The 19902-nt window shown below is 32.5% G+C and overlaps 1 protein-coding gene across 1 annotated transcript in view; it reads left to right on the top strand.

Annotated features, from left to right (window-relative positions):
* The first annotated feature begins 4869 nt into the window (after positions 1–4869).
* The window catches only part of LOC108578928 (vascular endothelial growth factor receptor 1), a 22616-nt gene continuing 7583 nt past the window's right edge, over positions 4870–19902 (top strand). The window contains exons 1-14 of the mRNA XM_017942346.1: positions 4870–4896; positions 5011–5167; positions 5924–6063; positions 6151–6322; positions 7898–8021; positions 8747–8940; positions 9010–9173; positions 12095–12230; positions 12871–13017; positions 13098–13235; positions 13524–13663; positions 14300–14459; positions 14533–14633; positions 15688–15838. Coding sequence (XP_017797835.1) covers positions 4870–4896; positions 5011–5167; positions 5924–6063; positions 6151–6322; positions 7898–8021; positions 8747–8940; positions 9010–9173; positions 12095–12230; positions 12871–13017; positions 13098–13235; positions 13524–13663; positions 14300–14459; positions 14533–14633; positions 15688–15838 — 1951 coding nt within the window. The remainder of the gene's footprint in view (positions 4897–5010; positions 5168–5923; positions 6064–6150; positions 6323–7897; positions 8022–8746; positions 8941–9009; positions 9174–12094; positions 12231–12870; positions 13018–13097; positions 13236–13523; positions 13664–14299; positions 14460–14532; positions 14634–15687; positions 15839–19902) is intronic.

Consider the following 19902-nt stretch of genomic DNA (forward strand, 5'->3'; position numbering starts at 1 on the left):
GAGGAGCTTCTCATTAATGAGGGTGATTTCTTGAAGATTGAATGTACTGGCTTCGAAAGAATCACGTTCGTTTATCCTACCAATACAAGCGAGGGGGTAAGCAGATAATGGTTAATTATTTAAGAAATATCAGATTACTTCGAAAGTTCGTAATCGATCTTTTTTAATGAAATTCAACGTAAATTACTTTCAACTGTAATTTACTTCAATTAATAATATACTTTCCTTTTTATTCAACAATCATTTTTGCAATACAAATTTTCTTTTTGAAACTCAGCAATGAATCAAATTCTGTTCACAAACTTATTCGAGACATTACGAAATACTACAAATTGTTTGGATGACATAATTGATATAATGACACAATGCGAAAGATAACAAAAGAGTTTGTAATTATTGTTTAGTATCGTTAAAAGTACATTTATTTTCATAGCAGATCATCACATCGACACCCTATGTAACAGAAGAAGTCAAAGATGGTGTGTATAAATACGTGTTTGAACGACCTGAAACTGAACATGGAGATACGGGGTTGTACGGCTGTCCTAATCATTCTCTGCAAGTTACTTCAGACCCCCTTCTCACGACACAGTTAAACAAAAGTTGGGTGTATGTTTACGTTCAATGTAAGTGAATTTTTAAATATTGCACCTAACTGTTGGTACTTAATAAATTAATTGAACTTATCCAGTTGGTAGTTTGTAATCGTAGGATTCTTGCCTTTTAATTTGACGTTTATCATGAAATGTTTGTTACAGAATTAATAAATTGCTGTTACAATTTATTTTTTTTTTAATGAAGCCATATGTGTTTCTTTACACGAGTCGGTTCTTTCACGCATTTCACATATAACGATATTAGAGCAACGAGGTTGAAAAGTCACTACTGTACGAGATATTTCTTCATCTTTCTGCCACTACTTAAACACTACAGTAAAAGTTCTATACGAGTTCCAAAGTCGGGACCGCTGTGGAACAGATACGGAATAGGTAGTAGGTTTCTCAAACTCTTTGTATTTTACCGACGGACGCAGAAAGAGACAGCAGACAAAGAAGAGAGAAGTATTGAAACTCGAGCCAGTCCTAAAATATCAAACACCTACATATCGGTGAGACAACACTAATACAAAAGAAAAACTTTTTAATTTTTTGTGTTTTACCGATAAAAATTTTACTAACATATCCATTTTTTTTTTCTGATTAAAATGAGACCAAACACGGTATAATTCGGTGTATATTTAGTTACTTATAAATAACTCTCTATAAATAATTAATACATATTTACATACATCCACACTTTATTATGTCTTTACTATATCTATTAAATATAAGACACCTAAAAAACATTACATATAAGGATTTACAAAACATTATGGAAAATTCTAAGATGATACATAATTAAAAAATATAGGAGCAATTATAAGAAATTAAATAAATTACAGGATATTACAAAGTTGATTGTTTAGAAGAAGGCAGGAGAAAGTTTAAGGATGGCAAGCAGCCCGACGTTGTATTGCTTTAAAAATAAGAATATTGTTCGCGAAGGGTCTGGCCACGGAGAACCTTCAACACATACGAACCTTTTATTAGTAAAATTTTTAACATATTAGTAAATTATAATTGTTCGCAACTGCTTGCGAACTGCATGTACCCGAGTAGTGTAAACTTTAGTATAACAACTCCTGTGTGTATTCTTATGTGTCGTTTAAACTCGTCAGAGATCAAATTTCGTTTCTTCCTATCCGATAATTGATCAAAGGCAATGCCGCTTACGAACAGTTATCGTGCAGAAGAGTGGCCCATTCGAGAATAACCGGATAAGAAGAGTGTCCCATTCGAGAATAACCGGATAGGTTCAGTTCTAGTTCTGAATAACGGTTCCCTTTTGGCACAGTTATGAGAAATGGTGTTACATTCTGTGATGTAAACAGTGAAATGAGTAGCGAGCAAAGGAAGATTCACAAGCCCCAATCGACACAACCAAGTTTTGTAACAATATCGTGTTTGGTATCATTTTAATCAGGAAAATCTCACCAATATTTTGATGAAATTTTTATTAACGAAAAATTGAAAATAACAAACTTTTGTAGTTTTGTTAGCATTGTCTCACGGACATGCCAACGCCGAATGCAATAAAGAGATGCCGCGGCCGTGTCCATTAGTCGCTTGCCTGGGTCAAGGGTGGTCCCCCCTTGTGGTGGGGATAGACCATGAACAGTCGCAAACTTTTGTAGTTTTGTTAGTATTGTCTCACGGACATGCCAACGCCGAATGCAATAAAGAGATGCCGCGGCCGTGTCACATTAGTCGCTTGCCTGGGTCAAGGGTGGTCCCCACTTGTGGTGGGGATAGACCATGAACAGTCATGGCGTAGATCCGAAAGAACTCTTATAGAACTTTTACTGTATCTGTATTTTTATCACAACACTACCTGTTGTTTTGCTCTGAATTTTTTCTATCGACAATTTTTCGTTTGTTTGTTTACAGAAATGCACATTTCAGTCAGTTAATAAGAAAATTTAGTCTAACGTTTCTTATTCATTCTTGTATTCAAAATTCAGTTCATCAATTTACACTAGACACTTTATTCGATAAAATTCCATGACAAGTTCGACGTAATTTCGTAAGTTTTCAACAAGACAGGGCCCTATCTCATAATACTCAAATTGTAACCAGCTACTAACAATTAGCAGACGTTTATCAGAAGAAATTTCGGCCTTGGTGTCAATGGTCATCGGTTTTAAATTCGATTGATTTTTTCCTATAGAGTTTTCTTAAAGATAAGGTTTATTTACTTCTTTTTCACTCCTGTATATGACTTAAAACGTAGCATTAAAATTAATTACTTAAATTTAAGTATCACATAACTGCCGAAAAAATGTCGAAAAACGAATACAAGAATTACTATTCTTATATTACTTATCTATTAGTCTATTATTTTTTCCTATTTTCGCATAGAAAAGAGTTAGGTATATGTTGTCTTGGGTTCTAGAATCGCCCTGTATATAATTTGTACTTGATAATTCTCGATTTCATAGATGGGAATTATAATTAGTCAACGTTAAATTTTTCGTATTTTGACCATAATGTGTATAACTAATGATAATATTATATACTGTATGGAATAGTAGCTACAATTTTGTTAGAACAAGCAAAGTAATCTTGTTATTTTTTCAATGTGGGAAACATTGCAAATTTGAATGTCATAATTTATCGACTAACTAATCTAATACCCTACATTTCTTAATTAAACATAAACAATTAAAATACCGAGAATTAATTTTTTATCCATAAAATTGACCGATGAAATTAACTTAAATTAAAAATGAAAGCGTATTCAAATTGAAAGTAAAAGTAAAATTGTTTTTTTTTTGCAATACTTCAACAAGGTTTATATGATTATGTAGTTCAAGTTAAGTGGCCAACACTTGCTGATTATTCTGTAAATCAGTGATAAAACTATGATGTATCAATTTACCATTTATACACCGGTTATTCTGTTCTAGCGAATACAAGTGCATTCGTACAGGCGGATTCTTTTGTTTCACTGCGTGGTCGCATCGGTGGAACCAGCAGAATACCGTGTAGAACGACGTCGCCCAATTTCACAGTCCATCTCTCATTCGATGACACGGTAAGTTTCACATACGCGTTGTTCATTATGACGAACTCCCATTGTTAAACAATGCCTTTCTATTCTATTTTCATTGCCATTTTTCGTTTTTTTTTTATTAACGTAAACATAAGATGCTTAGACCTTTATTTTTCATCTGTGAAGAATAAAGTACGCTTTAAGTCAAGAGATAGAGTTACTCCCAAAAACATTCGGACACTATTTACATCAGCTTGTCTTTCTGGTAATGCACTTTGGTTAATTATAAAAGGATTGGGTTGATGCCTTTTCGTTACGAAACGTTATCCATTGTACTTTAAAATTACGTATTGTTAGTTTAATGCATTTTCGTATAGGACATTGTAATACAAATTATTCGAAATTATGTCCAATTCAGGGCTGAATTTAGACTTGCTGAGACACTAAGCTATACAAAACCCAGAGGCCCCCTACTGTTTTAAATTAGATCAGCTGGTCTCAGAAAAACTTAAAATATATACGCCTTTTTAATATATGAAAATATATTGTCTTTCAATTTTTATTAAAAAAATAATAAAGGATGTGTTTACAAAATCACAGAAATAATTAAAGGGGTTTAAAAACGACAAATAAGGCTCATAGAACAGAAAATTTTCAATTAAAATAGGAAAATAAAAGGTAAAAATTAAATTCATATAACAACATAATTGGTAGTGTACATATAAAAAATTAATCTTATTGGATAGATACCCTTTGAAGTTAGCCGACATTTTAAAAACTCTCAAATAAATGCTTTTGAAAAAAAAGAAGACAAAATATCTCAATCACATTTACAATGCGCCAAAATTATTTTAATGTTATATTTTGTATATTCAAAATTATTATTTAGAAATTATCATAGTAATAAGTCTCACTTCATTTGAGTGATTTTTCTACGAGATGTTTTTATATCAATTTTTATATTTTTTTGCTTTTTTATTCGAGGTCCCGGCAGATTGTGAGGCCCTAAGCTGTAGCTCTTTTAGCTTATACGTAAATCCGGTACTGGTCCAATTACTATGTTACACAAATATTCGGACACTGAGCAAAAATTAATATTTTGAATATTCACAGTATAATATTTATATTATTCCAATTAGAATTTTCTCAAGATTTTTTTCACACGTCACGTAATAAATTAATCCTTTTAGCGTCTATAAAAAGCTCAAGTCGTATGGTCCAATTTTAAAAAAGTTATTCTGTTTGTAAAGGTTTCCGCATATTTCTGTCCTGGACTATATGGATGTGGACAGAGATATTTGTTTTGTACGATTATACACACGTAAATCAAAATGGAATCCTTTTACGGTTTTTGAAATACGTAAATCAAAAATTATATGTATTAATCGTGTTATAACAATTAATATTGTACAATTAAAGACTAATTCACTTACACAGCACACCAGCAAAGCATCGTTTAATCCGAGAATTGGTTTCACTCTGAGGGATCTCACACTTAGAGACAGTGGATACTATAAATGCCTGGTAGAACAGGGCGAAGAGAAACACGAGGTCAATTATCATTTGGCGGTGGTTCGTAAGTATGCTCCACAGAAGATGTTAATTTATCTCTCTCTCTCTCCTTTGAAAGTGACTAGGCGCAACATTCACATAGGGATAACTCTTCTAATCTTTATTTTTTTATCGATACACAGTACATCTACACTTGATTATTTTTATATTGCGAAAAGTGCATTGCTAAAATTAGTAGATTTTACCGTAGAAGGAACCACCTTTTTTCTATCGATTGGACATTTTTAATAATAATCTGTTGTTGATTAAAAATGTTGGAGACAGTTTCTTAAACTTTTTACTTTTTATATATGTACATTCTAATTGTAATTTTCATGTAAAACCATCGCAAAAATAAAAAAACATAATAATTCAGAATATTTAACTTTAATATATGAGCCGTTTTATTTTAAAGTCGTATACTCAAGTGTATTTATTCTTATATTGAGATATTTAAGGGTTCGCGTTTGAATTAATTAAAAAAAATATTGGCAAACGTTGATAATTTCGTCTAATGTTTCTAAAATTGTAAACATGTTAAACTTTATTATGTGATAATAATTATTAATATTGTTAAAGGAAAACAAGTTTTTTTTTTTAGCTATAAATGGACTTATACCACTTTAAAAAAAAAACGGCTCGTATTATTGATAATGTTTCCATTAAAAATACGTTATCCTAAAGGGAATTCTGGTATACTAATTTTGATTAAATCGGAAGAAATTTTCTTGAACGAAACTGCACAGTCCTGGATGAGTTAAAATTCTCATTTCGATTTCAGGCAACCAAACGTTGAACGAGCCACAAATTATAGATGACAATTTGCGTCACGTAATACGAGGAAAACCTTTACACGTAATCTGTACCACGGAAGTTGACGCAGACATGCAATACGTGTTCAATTGGACTATACCGCAGCAGGTTCGGCGAATCATTCGTTCATTTCTACGCAAGTCGTACTGGTTTGACTACAATTTCATAGAAAATGAATTTAATGCACGATTTTAGACCAGCAGCAGAATAACACAACATTCCTATAGTAAAAAAATGGGTGCAATTCTACGAGCTAATAACGAATTGATCATACAAGATGTGAGGGATGAGGATGAAGGCTGGTACGAATGCAGAATCGCAAGTTTTTACGACATTAAGACAACGAAAAAATTCATCAAGGTTCATGGTCAGTTGAACTATAAATAATTCTCCTTTAATGCACCATAGTATTTTGTATATGCAAAATTTAGAAAAGAAAGAATCACGTTGAGAAGAAAAAAAAATTTAATCGTGTTAGTTTTTAAGTAAACATTTTCTTTATGTTATTATACTTCAATTCGTCATAATTTTCATAATCTTTAAAAATATTCTTCTATCTCTTCTTACTCTTTGAAAAATTGCAAAAGGAGTATGTTTAAAATAGGCGCTTTACAATCGGATATTTTTAAATCTTTTTGCAGCGCTTTTCGAATTGATTGAGTTTTGAACATTTCAGATTTTTAACTGAAAAGTACGTACTATGGACTGGTTTAAATATTATTCCTATACACAGTTTGTCCAGAAAGTTCTTGTACTGATTCAACAGGCATAAGTTTTACAAATAAACAAATTTCATTAATTTAATTTTCTACGTAAACTGTCTCTCCGTCAATACACAGCTTGAGCGTTCCAAAAGTCCTTGAAAGGTCTTAGAGAAATTCATTTTTGAGACGGCTTTTAGACAGCTTGTAACTGTTTTTCCAAAATGAACTCATATCGTTTACCCTCAACGGAACTTTGAGTTTTGAAAATAAAAAAGAGTTTGCGGGGCTGAATCCAGCAAGTGGAGTGGGTGCAAGATCGTTGCCATCTGCTTCTTGGCTAGAAATTAGTTTACTATTGTCAAACGACGAGCATCGTTTTCATTTTCAACTTCACCGTTCTCACGGTTTTGTTGGTTTTGGTTCTTCCGAGCTTAATCATTCTCTGACCGGACGTTTTGTAGACGGATTATACTCAAAATACCATGATTCGTTATCAATTATTATTCTATTAAGGAAATTTCCATCGAGATTCGCCATATCGACAAAATGTTGGAACGCAGAGACAGGCACTTCTTTTTGCTCTGCTGTGAGAAAATAAGGAACAAACTTCGCACACATTTTTCTGTAGCTAACGATATCACGAAGAATAGTGTGAACTACTGTTTTGTTAATGGTCGATTCTTCAGCTATCATTATATACCTTAAACGTCGGTCTTTACCAAGAAGGTTAGTCGATGTTGCTTCTGCAAAGACATCAACTTTTTTGGTCATCTTCTAATGATTTTCGATCGTCGTGGAAACGTCCATATTGCTCGTATGTATACATATATACATATAATACTCTTAGATATACATTGATCATTGTGAAGTTCGCGCCAGGAAGTCGATATCCTCGCGCCAATGAGGTGAGCATCGTGGGCCCCGGTCAGCCCTTCTTTATCTGGTGGCTGACAGGCATGGTGTGCCATGTGCGTTTTGTACGTTGTGTGCCGATAGATCGGGTTATGTTTCGCGTGCCTGCGATGGGTAGTGTAATAATAGTGATGTAAGACTGAATGTACATTATAAAATTAAATACATACATATACATATAAGTTAATAGAAAGATAACAATCACTATAAGCTTGTTGCGTTAATCCAAAAGTTTCTGATGCGTAGTTACTACACTTAAAAGAAAATGTAATCGTAGGTCGTTGCTCTATTTTTTACTAAAAACCGTTTTAAATGTACATTTTTAGATCCAGAGAACAAATTTATCAACCTAACAGCTCAGGATAACGACAGACATTATCAACGTGGAGAAGGTGATAAAGTACAGTGGGTTGTATACGTGGATGCTTATCCAGACCCCAAATTGAAATGGTAATACCTTTAATTAGAATATCATTACTAGACGACAATTACCCATTTTTTTATGATGCGAAGTGTGAAAAAATTCACACAAAACAGATTGATTCTTTTACAGCGTGAATGATTTTTGGCAAGAATTTTTTATAAATGTAGCTTAAAAACATGTTTAAAGCAAATTTAAATATTGTAATTCTATAATATGAAAATAGTTATACAATTTTACATGAAAAAATATTAATGATTTTAATTATTTTAGGATAACAATGATTTTTAACAGAACTGAAATTTATTGAAATGATTTTTCTTTGGCACTTATTTCAAATGACAAATATTTAACAAATTAATATGGCAAAAATACTTAATTTTCACAAAAAATTATTTTCAAATTTTATTTCTTTGACAAGCTATTAATACTCTCGCAGCCAGTGATTCTACCTAGCAACTTATATCTGGTTGCTGCAAGATTTTATTATTCAAATATTGTTTCCGTAATCACTTGTTGCTCAAAAATAATTTGTACACTGCATCATCTGAATTAAATTTATGATTATAGAGAATATTAAAATTTACCAAATTTTTAAAATATGTAAAATATGTTTTTCACAAAAGTAATTACATGTTCTCTTGAAATAAAATCTAGCAAATTTAACAAGCATATTTTTTGCAACTTTTTAATGTATTACTTTTTTATCTCTTCATAGGATACTCTTATTTCGTTAATAATTATTTTATTTCAGGTTAAATACGAAGGGGGAGGAGATTATAGCAAGTTGGGATTTTGCGGAAAAGGTGAAATATGCGATAAAGTCGACGACCTCCTCGTCGATTTTAAGGATAAATCATTTAAACATCGACGATATGGGAGAATATTCTCTTCAGGCCTCTAATGCTGATAGAATCGAGATGCTGAACTTTACGCTAGATGTATTAGGTATATATATATATTTCCATTTCACATGATCGAAAAATGCAATTAAATTTCTGTTATTATTGATTTCAGTGAAACCTGTACCAATGTTAAAGGTGGACTCTTATTACACTCCCAATCAGCAAGCAGAAATATCCTGTGATGTAGCAACGTTTCCATCACCAACCATCAGGTGGACTTTCGTGAAATGTCCTTATTATCCCTCTCATGAAGACGCGGACAGCATAGAGTTAACGGTACGTAATGCCCTTGTAGAAAAGGCTAATTAAATTTTTTTTTACTAATTTTTTTTTTTAAGTATTAAAGATTATTCTACGATTTTTTTCTATGTATTAAATGACACTTATACTATAAGAAAATATTTATTTACTGTGTATGCACTGTATATACATGTAGGATAATTGTATCGTATAAAAATGCACTCTATTTACGACGATGCAAAAACTTCAACAACTAATATTCAAAATTTTCACTATGTTTCCTTTTAATGCATGTAAAATCAATTATCTTCCTAAAAAAATTATTTTTCTTTAAAACGACGTCATTTTATTAAAAAGTATAGAGTTATCTTTAGTACCTTTCTTGAAAAAATTATTTAAAAGTGTCTACTGTTTTGTTCGCTACTTTCAAAGTTACGAAAAAATATTGTTCATGTAACGTCGTATAGTATTGTGAGATTTTGTTAAATACTTTTGCGTTTATTATAATCAAAGTAACCCCACGCGACGCCGGTGCTGTTCACCTATGTCCTTCTCCTTTTTCTCGCCGCCGCTCCGATTCGTTCTCTTCCGGCTTGATGCTTCTCGTTTTTTTTTTACACACTCTTCCTCCTTTTCTCCGCGCACGCATCCACATACACACACTCACACACGCCGCGATTGGCTTGACACCCATGTGTCTAAACATAACAAACACGCCACGCACAATCGCTTCCATTCGTTCTTCCTTTCCAGGCCATTCACACCAACTCTCTCACATCACTCTTTCATACCAAACCCCCACAATTCACACACACACGCAGCTAATGCGGGCCCTCTCTTTCTCTCCTTCACCCTCGCTCTCACTTCCACTCCCACAGTATGAAGAAGGTAACAATATTATCAATAATTTTTTCACCTCCATTTTTTACGTAATACATATTACCTACTTTTTTATATTTCCTGCAATAATTGGTGCTTAAACGATTTCAGCAACTTATTGTAGATAGCCATTCACAAGTCAGTATGAAAGAAAGAAGTAAAATGAGGACTATACATATATCTCTCTAAAAGTAGGAAATGCAAATATTTTAAGAAAACAAAATTATTATCTCATCGTGTAGGTATATAACGACATTCGTTACGAATGGTAGTTTAAATTGTTGAGATGCATTTTGTATCGAAAAACTCAACCTTCAAAATATTGTTTAACGAACAATAACTCTATCTAATCTCCAAAATGAAAAAAATATGAAAACGTTTCTCGCTTTTTTCGCTGATGCACTCAAGAAGCGAACGAACCAAGGACAGATAACAGCCGGTAATTTCCGGAATACCTACCTCCCTCGATAGTAGTCGTGACATGAACCCGAGCCTGCATCAGTTAAGCGTGGAATACTGTATACAGTAATGTCTCTACAAGTGTCAGCCAGTTTGGATTCTACAGGTGTCAGTATAGATGGTCCTACGCCTAGGTCTGCGTCATTGCTGCGCCTATATTATCTCGCTCGCAGTCAATCAAGCATGTAACGCTACACCACTTGGTTTCTTTTACGAGATTTCACGGCTCGACAATTCATAATAGAAAAATATAATTTCTTTAATTTTACTTTTTTTCATCTGGAATTTTTTTTAACATGTTGGTGAGATTTTTCTGATGAAAATGAGATCAAACACGATATAATTTGAACAACATTTACTTATTAATACTTATTGAGTAATTAATTTAATGTCGGCCAACCTCCACGTAAAAAAAAAAAAAATGTAGGGCCGATTCTACAAGTGTCAGTCAAACGGTAGGCCAATTCTCCAACTGGCAGTCAAACGGTAGGCCGACTCTATGTAATGTAATACAGGGCGTCTGTTTTATCTCAATACAGTGAAATACCTGGCGTGACAGTGAACGTGTTAATAAGTAAATGTTGTTCAAATTATATCGTGTTTGATGTCATTTTCATCAGAAAAATCTCATCAATATGTTAAGAAAAATTTCGGGATAAAAAAACGTAAAATTAAAAAAGTTGGTATTTAAATCGCTTGGTTGCCTCGACCCACGTTTCATCCTTATCTTTTATTCGCTGTCCTTGTCTACGTTCGGCAAACTACAAAGGCGGGCTCGAGGCTCGAAAACGTAGTCCCTGACTCTACAAGTGTCAGATTTAGGTTCCTTACGGACTGACACTTGTGGAGACATTACTGTATTACGATCAGGACAAAGTTCTGATTAGATCAGATTCGATCATATCTCAATTACATGGACCAAAAAGAAAATCAAATCTTGTGGGTTGTTGCGGTATAAAGCTAAACATGCCTCTTTTCGTAGTCAATCACTCAAATATGCTACTTTTCGTGGCAAAATATGCTCCTTTACGTAACAAACTGGCACGTGCTGTTCTTCATAAGACGAATGAAACGTGTTACTTTTCGTAACACACGTCGATAAAATATTAAACTATTGACAATTTGCATATATTCCTAAGTTTTCGAACGATTTTCATATTTCATGCATTATCATTTTTCTTTTCATTTGACTTTCGCTTTTGACAAACCACGGATGTGCCCTTAAGGTACATTCTCGCAATTACTAATGTTAGGCTTTTATTTCTTACGCTAAAATCTACAAATCGAGAGAAAAGAGAAGAGCGAGAAAATCTTACAAATGGTTTTCGAAATTTGTTCATAGTATTCCAAGATTATATACGTTGATCCCTACTTTTTTTTTTTATTTTGTTTAAGAACCATTTAGCTAAGTCATTATCGCTTTTGTTACTATGGAAATTACTGATTGATTTCTGTAAAGTAAGGTTACTCTTGAATTTCAATGCATAAAGAATTGTGACGCTCGAAAAATCATCAGTACCCAATGTTCTTGGGTTGTGAAAATTTTTTATCGTAGCACTGTGAATCGATTGATTCTTCATAATGACTGTTCATAACGAGAGGTTGGGACTTTTATGCAGAACACAAAAGAAAGCGGAATGAGTACCAGGTTCCGTTCGACTGTGACTATGACCATCGAAATGAGCGGCGATCTTACTTGCACAGCGTGCAACATTATCGGATGCGAATCTCAAACGGAAACCATTTTGGTCTCTGGTAAGAAAATTATGCTGCTATTCCTTAAAATTTTATGATCTTATCTGTAAAATAAATTAGTGTCCCATCAAATGTGTCAATTTATATAGAAATTGATACGTTTTTTAATACGGCTTCTGAAATCGTTCTTTATGACCGCAAACATTTTCAAATTAACACTATTGAGTGCATTAAAATCTCACAAGAACCTTTATTTTTTTACTTGATGAAAAAGATATACCACATATTATTTAAAAAAGTGCAACTTATCTCAAAATATTCCTTAAGAAAAGATTCTGATTTGCACAGCCATGAAATAGATATTCTTTGAGATTGGTTCTCATTGAAACGAAATATGTAGCTCTTTGTATTATACTTACTACAATTTCCAATCTCGTATTTTGTAAAAAGTTTAACTTGCGCTATCCAGGAGAGCGTTGGTTAACCTGGTTTTATTTTATACCATGAAACGGCACACAAGAGTGCAGCAATATTATCGTTTGAAAGTTAAAACAATAGTTTTAAAATTTATGAAATTTTCAGAATGATAAATTTCAATTCATTGTCAAAAATCGAAAATTAACAAAAAAGAAAATGAAAATTTGTTGTTTCTTGATCATTATACACTTTGATATGATTTTATTCTGCTTTGGAAACATAGATGGTAAGGGTGGTTTCGGTATAATTGAGCCGACACAGCCATTGACCGAGGGTGACGATTTGGAACTAATATGCGCAGCATCTATTTACAATTACACGAATAACTTTCAATGGAAATACGAAAATAATACTCCCATCGAACATAGTAGTAAGTATCTTTAATTTCAATCCTGATTTGAAGAAAGTTGAGAGTTATTTCGTTTAATCGATCGGTTTTGCATTATTCAGATAGATTAACGATCGACGAGACGAAGACTCGATTCACTTATCGTTCTATTTTGAAAATAAAGAATATAACGAAAGCAGATTCGACAACTTACACGTGTAGTAACAAGGAAGAAATGGACTATTTTTTAAACGTGCGTGGTGAGTATCACATAATACATGTAAAGGTATATAATAATGCAGTAGGGTATTTTTTTTAAGTTATCTAGAATCATATCCAAATCTAACGTGCTGTTACTGTTAAATTCTACTAGCTTTTAATTAGAAACATTACTCTACATTTTCAATTTTACTTTTTTTACATTTTACTTTTACTTTTCAAGAGGAATCACCTTATGCTTGCTCGTACACCATGCACTGTATACTGTATAATTATAACGTATGTGTCAGTCTAATATACCTACACTTAACAATTTCTCTTCTTTTTAGACTCAAAACCACCTTACTTCAAGGAAAGAAATATGTATAAAAATGAAACCGTGATCGATTTAGACACACAAGGCCACGAAACGATAATACTCAAATGTGTTGTGGGTGGAATGCCTAAACCAAATGTTGCTTGGTACAAGGTAAGTCTTTGATAATAATAAAAGAATTGTTTATATTCTAAAAGCTTTATCAATCAACAATATATGTATATGTATTCAGCACTCGAATAACTAATATTTACTGTAAATGTTACAATTCATAGTATTTATATCATTTAAAAGATTATACAATAATTTCACATATATCAAAATTCAAACAACCCAGAAATTAATCAGTTTAACTTACTGCATAAACTATGATATACTATATACACTATCGGTCAAAAGTTTGGAATCACCGAGTATTGCAATTTACAGAAAAAAGTCAGCGACTTTGAGAATTTTTTATCATTCGAATCAATTGATAAATGTAGAATTGAGATAAACTTCAAATCTATAAAAAATTAACAGCAGATTTAATATTGATGAAAAGTGGGAGATGATTCCAAACTTTTGGCCGGTAGTGTATGTATATTAGTATTATGTTTACATGGCTTTTTCAAAAATGTGCATCATTTGCTTAAATCATCCACATGTATGATTTAAAAAAAACATTATTGAAACATTCAAATTTAAGAAAAAATTAATTACATTAGAAATTAGTGTGTGTTACGCAAAACTATTAAGTGTAATATTGACATAAATTAAATTGATATACGTATTGTATATTTTTTACAGGATAATAAAGCAATAAACAAGACTGATCAATATTTTTGTATCTATGACAATCAAGAGTTGCATATAAAGTATTTACGAGAAACTGACAGTGGAAAATTCTCGTGTCGAGTAAACAATCGTTTTGGAAGCATTGAAGACTACATTATAATAACTGTAAAAGGTAATTTATTTAATTATAAAATATGAAACGACCGACTTCTTTCGATATGTCTTCAATGTTTTGATATTTACAGGAAAGGCTCTCCCTAAAGAGATGATCATATTAATCGTCATCCTGTTGATCACAGTTATAATTATACTGATTTATTTTACAATCAAAGTCCGTCGCGAAAAGGTAATTTCGAAATATTAATCATTAAAGATTTCGTAGTTACTATTGCTGATGCTTTCGAGTTTAAGCCGTGTCCTTGTGAAAAAAGTATTCCGACGTCTCGTAAGCATTGCAGCTCACTTTATCAGGGTTTAAGTGACACACTGATAGTGGTGTGTGTCTAGCGAAGATGCATTATTGAAATTTAGTACATAATCAACTCTCTAATACATGGAGCGATCACCATCTGTGAAGGGGAACATTCGCCTCAAGAACTTTATCACGCCAGATCTACCCTACAACAAAACGGTTTGTCCAGATTAAAAATAGACCGCACAATCGGCAGGATCATACACTCCAAGGACAGAGTGTATTCTTCAGATAATGACAATAACATTTACACAACTTTCCTATCCTACATGCAAAGGACAACAAACTGTATTAGCAGAATATTAAGGATCATCTCTTCATGTTTGTTCACTTTCCCCAAGGATCCACAACCAAAACTTTCATCGATAGGTATTTACAGAATACTTTGCTCATACGGAAAGGTCTACATTGATGAAAATGGAAGGAATGTGAGCACACGACTAAAGGAATATGAGTAATGGAGCAAATTGGGCTACATTCAGTAGTCATAGTCAAGTAACAATAGGGCATAAAATTATTTGCGACGAAACTAAAGTTATTCCTAAACCAAAAGGATATTTCCCCAGAGTATATAGGGAAACGTTGGAGATTATGAAATACCCTAATAACATCATTAGGGATACAGGATATCAATTGAACCTAATCTGGAGCTCTCTCCTCTCAGTTTTTTAATCGCTCAGCTAACCAATTAAAACCCTCTCTGATTGGAAAGCAGTGAACCGGGACATGGGCATTTAAATAATGAGATATTAGATAATCAGATGATTTGAACTCTGATAAAGTGAGCTGTAATGCATGCGAAACCTCTGAACACTTTTTCCACAGGGACACGGCTTACATCCGGAAACCTCAACAATAATAACTATTAATCATTAATTAATCCATTAAATAGTAAAAATGTCTAATGTTTTATGTTTCAATATTTCAGATAATGAGAAAAGAGTTAATGGAAGCAGGACTGATGCATTTCGAGGAAGGAGCAGTGGAATGCTTGAATCCAGATTTGACTGTAGACGACCAGGCAGAGTTGCTTCCTTACGACAAAAAGTGGGAATTCCCAAGGGAAAAATTGAAATTGGGTAAGGAATATAGTTGAGCAATTTAAATATAAGCCTTAAGTTATACAGGGTAGTTCACTAATTTTGTCCTTTGTAATTGATGGTGTCATGGAAATATGAAGATCACTTTCGTTTATACGCGCGCGCACACACACCAACGTTCTTTCTGAATTACTTTTTTTTATGTCATTACTACTCTGACTAGATGCAAAGGTAAATTTGAGTTATTCGATATTAATAATTCACTTTCCTAATTGCTTCATAAGTTCTTGTTAAGTGCAGGAGAAATATTAATAGAGAAAAATAGTCGAGTATCTTATATAAATTAATTTAAAACACATGCACCCATTAAATGTATAAATTTAAGGAAATACTGAAAGTATATTAATCAGATTATTGTTTTCTCTTTAAATTATTACAACTGTCTGTTGTCCTTTACTCATGAACTATTTGTCATTTTTGATGCAGAATGTTGTTTCTTAAGAAGTATCCAGTAGAACGACTTGCATATAACTCACATCTTCATTTTCATCCATAATAGTAAAAACATTTTCAAGAAAATGTTGGAAGATATTTTTTTACGAGTATACGTCTTTTTCCTACGATGCAGATATATTTTCTTCGCCTCCATTTGCTACTAAAATTTCATGTTAAACATACAAGTTGGTACAGCTTTTGCATATTGTAATATTCAATGTTAAAGTAGGGAAATTATTAGAATAGAAAAACGGAAATGATTTATTATTGCACTCTCGATTTTGATTCTAAATACAGTAAATTCTCTACAAGAGTCAGTAAGTTTGGATTCTACAAATGACAGTATAGATGGTCCTACGCCTAGGCTGCGTCATTGCTGCGCCCATGTTATCTCGCTCGCAGTCAGTCAAGCGTGTAACGCTATACCAGTCGGTTTCCTTTACGAAATTACACGGCTCCCCAAATCATAATAGAAAAATATAATTTCTTTAATTTTACTTTTTTTCATCTGGAATTTTTTTTAACATGTTGGTGAAATTTTTCTGATGAAAATGATATCAAACACGATATAATTTGAACAACATATTAACACGTTCACTGTCACGCCAGATTTACAGGTTGCTGTCAGGCGGCCACAAAAAAAAATACATTTTAAGCATAGGATTATAGTATTATGCTTTATAATTTTTTTTTTCAATTGAAAATAATGTCTAGCTAGTTATGACGTTCAAAATCTTTAGTTGACAATATTTACTTCATTTTAATTATTCTAAACATTTGAGGCACTCCAGTCACTGATGACCACCATGGCCATATCGAGGAAACAATCTAACGTTAAAACTTATTGAGTGATTAATTTAATTTCATAATATATCGCTTTGAATAAATTACTTGGATAACGAAATTGGGAGAGTTAGAGAGAATGTGTGAACAGACGAGAAGAAGAGAGGTAAATGATCCAACATGAGAATGTAAGTGTATATTTTTCGGTAATTACTTTATAATTGCTTTATAATTACTTTATAATTACCGATTAGTGGAGAATATTGTTTACATGCAATGGAAGTTTACTGGTGATGTTTATAATTTCGAAAATTCAGGTAGAATTGTAAATATACTGTATCGTAATTCGAATTTAAGTAAATTAGGTTGAACTGCAGTACACAGACGTTACTTTAGCTTGAAATAAATTCGAAACATAGAATTCACAGAGAAAACACTGCGAAACAGCAAAACGTAAACGTTACAATTGTTATAACATGTAAGCAAAAATTTCAGAATTATACGAGTATTTCTCATAAGATTACCGTTACAAGAATATTTCACGTTTATTAATAATTTTATAAGAATTAGGAATATTAATTCACTTTGTTAAAATGCAAAAACTAATAATTTTACAGCAAGTGTTAAGAATTAGGAGCAGCATTCGTTACAAGTTCCACAAGGATACTGAAAGAAAAATTTCAAATTAATTTCAATTGCTGGAAGAAAAGTAACGAAAAGGCAACCTCTCAAAGTCATTTCAATATCCTATTCGACAAGTCTGAAGAAGAACGATGACTAAAATTCAAATGTTTATTTCCCTAAACCTTCAAAATAATTTCGAAATACTTTATTCGAATCGGAGTATTCCAAGTCAGTATCGCTAATTGAAGAAATTATTTGATTGTATTTAAAAGAACCGAAAGGAGAATATTTAAAGTCTGATATTAAATGTCTAGCAAGTACCAGTAATTGGTAAAATGATTTATATTTGTTTTAAAAGGAAAATTTCTAATAGGTATTAGTTAAAATGAATTGTTATTCAGTCTATTGTATTGAAATTCTAATTGATTCTAATGTATACAAGTGTTACAAGAAGGCTGAGTGTGTACAGGGTGGACATAGGCTAGCTAGTAGCCCCCGACCACTCTATTCACATCTCAGAACCTTCAGGTCAAAATACGCCGCGAAGTGTCTATGGCCCAGTATAAAGGGTGAATAAATTCGCGGGACATCGGGGGGTCCCTATATACCTGCGGTACCCTCTCCCCAAAGTCATTAGCAAAATCGTCGGTTAGGTCAGGCGGGAATCGACTATTTTTCGCGGGAAACCGATTACTTTTCGCGGGAAGTTTTCGCGGGAGATTTCCGTTATCGTAACACGGTATAATTTCTCAATTTTCACAATTTTGTTATAAATTTATACTTCCGACAATTTGTTATATCATTGCATATAGCAATTTATACGTTTATACAGTATTCTTCAATGGAAACATAGGTTTTAGCGTTCTCCTTAAGTACTCGTGGTTAAATTAATTTCGTAGGGATTAAAAATCGGGTTGACCTGTGGTCGTAGATTAAAAATAACCATAGTACAGCTAAATTTATCGTGTTAAATAATTCTCTGTACACGAATCAAAAATGTATTCAACGTTTGCTTCTTATAATATCGTGAAATGAATTATATTACACATTTTCTCTATTCACACTGAATTTAAAGATTATAACGATTAAAAATCAAGTTGACCTGTGGTCATTTATCAAGAATAATCATAATAAAGCTGAAATTATTGTGTTAAATAATTTTTTTAATACGAATTAGGAATTTACTCAACGTTTGCTTGTTACTACTTGTTACAGTATACTGACTCGCAATGTGAATTTTAGTAAATTAGGTTGAACTGCACAGAAAATGCACAGAACTGCACAAATAATACATTTCACGATATTATAACAAACAAACGTTGAATACATTGTTGATTCGTGTAAAAAGAATTATTTAACACGATAAATTTAGCTGTACTATGGTTATTTTTAATCTACGACCACAGGTCAACCTGATTTTTAATCCCTACGAAATTAATTTAACCACGAGTAAGTAACGAGAACGCTAAAACCTATGTTTCCATTGAAGAATATTGTAAAAACGTATAAATTGTTATATGCAATGTTATAACAAATTGTCGGAAGTATAAATTTATAACAAAATTGTGAAAATTGATAAATTATACCGTGTTACGATATCGGAAATCTCCCGCGAAAATCTCCCGCGAAAATTTCCCGCCTGACCTAACGGACGATTTTGCTAATGACTTTGGGGAGAGGGTACCGCAGGTATATAAGGACCCGCCGATGTCCGGCGAATTTATTCACCCTTTATACTGGGCCATAGACACTTCGCGGCGTATTTTGACCTGAAGGTTCTGAGATGTGAATAGAGTGGTCGGGGGCTACTAGCTAGCCTATGTCCACCCTGTACACACTCAGCCTTCTTGTAACACTTGTATACATTAGAATCAATTAGAATTTCAATACAATAGACTGAATAACAATTCATTTTAACTAATACCTATTAGAAATTTTCCTTTTAAAACAAATATAAATCATTTTACCAATTACTGGTACTTGCTAGACATTTAATATCAGACTTTAAATATTCTCCTTTCGGTTCTTTTAAATACAATCAAATAATTTCTTCAATTATCGATACTGACTTGGAATACTCCGCTTCGAATAAAATATTACGAAATTATTTTGAAGGTTTAGGGAAATAAACATTTGAATTTTAGTCATCGTTCTTCTTCAGACTTGTCGAATAGGATATTGAAATGACTTTGAGAGGTTCC

Source organism: Habropoda laboriosa, unplaced genomic scaffold (genome assembly GCF_001263275.1).
Source record: "Habropoda laboriosa isolate 0110345459 unplaced genomic scaffold, ASM126327v1 scaffold30, whole genome shotgun sequence".
Lineage (NCBI taxonomy): Eukaryota > Metazoa > Arthropoda > Insecta > Hymenoptera > Apidae > Habropoda > Habropoda laboriosa.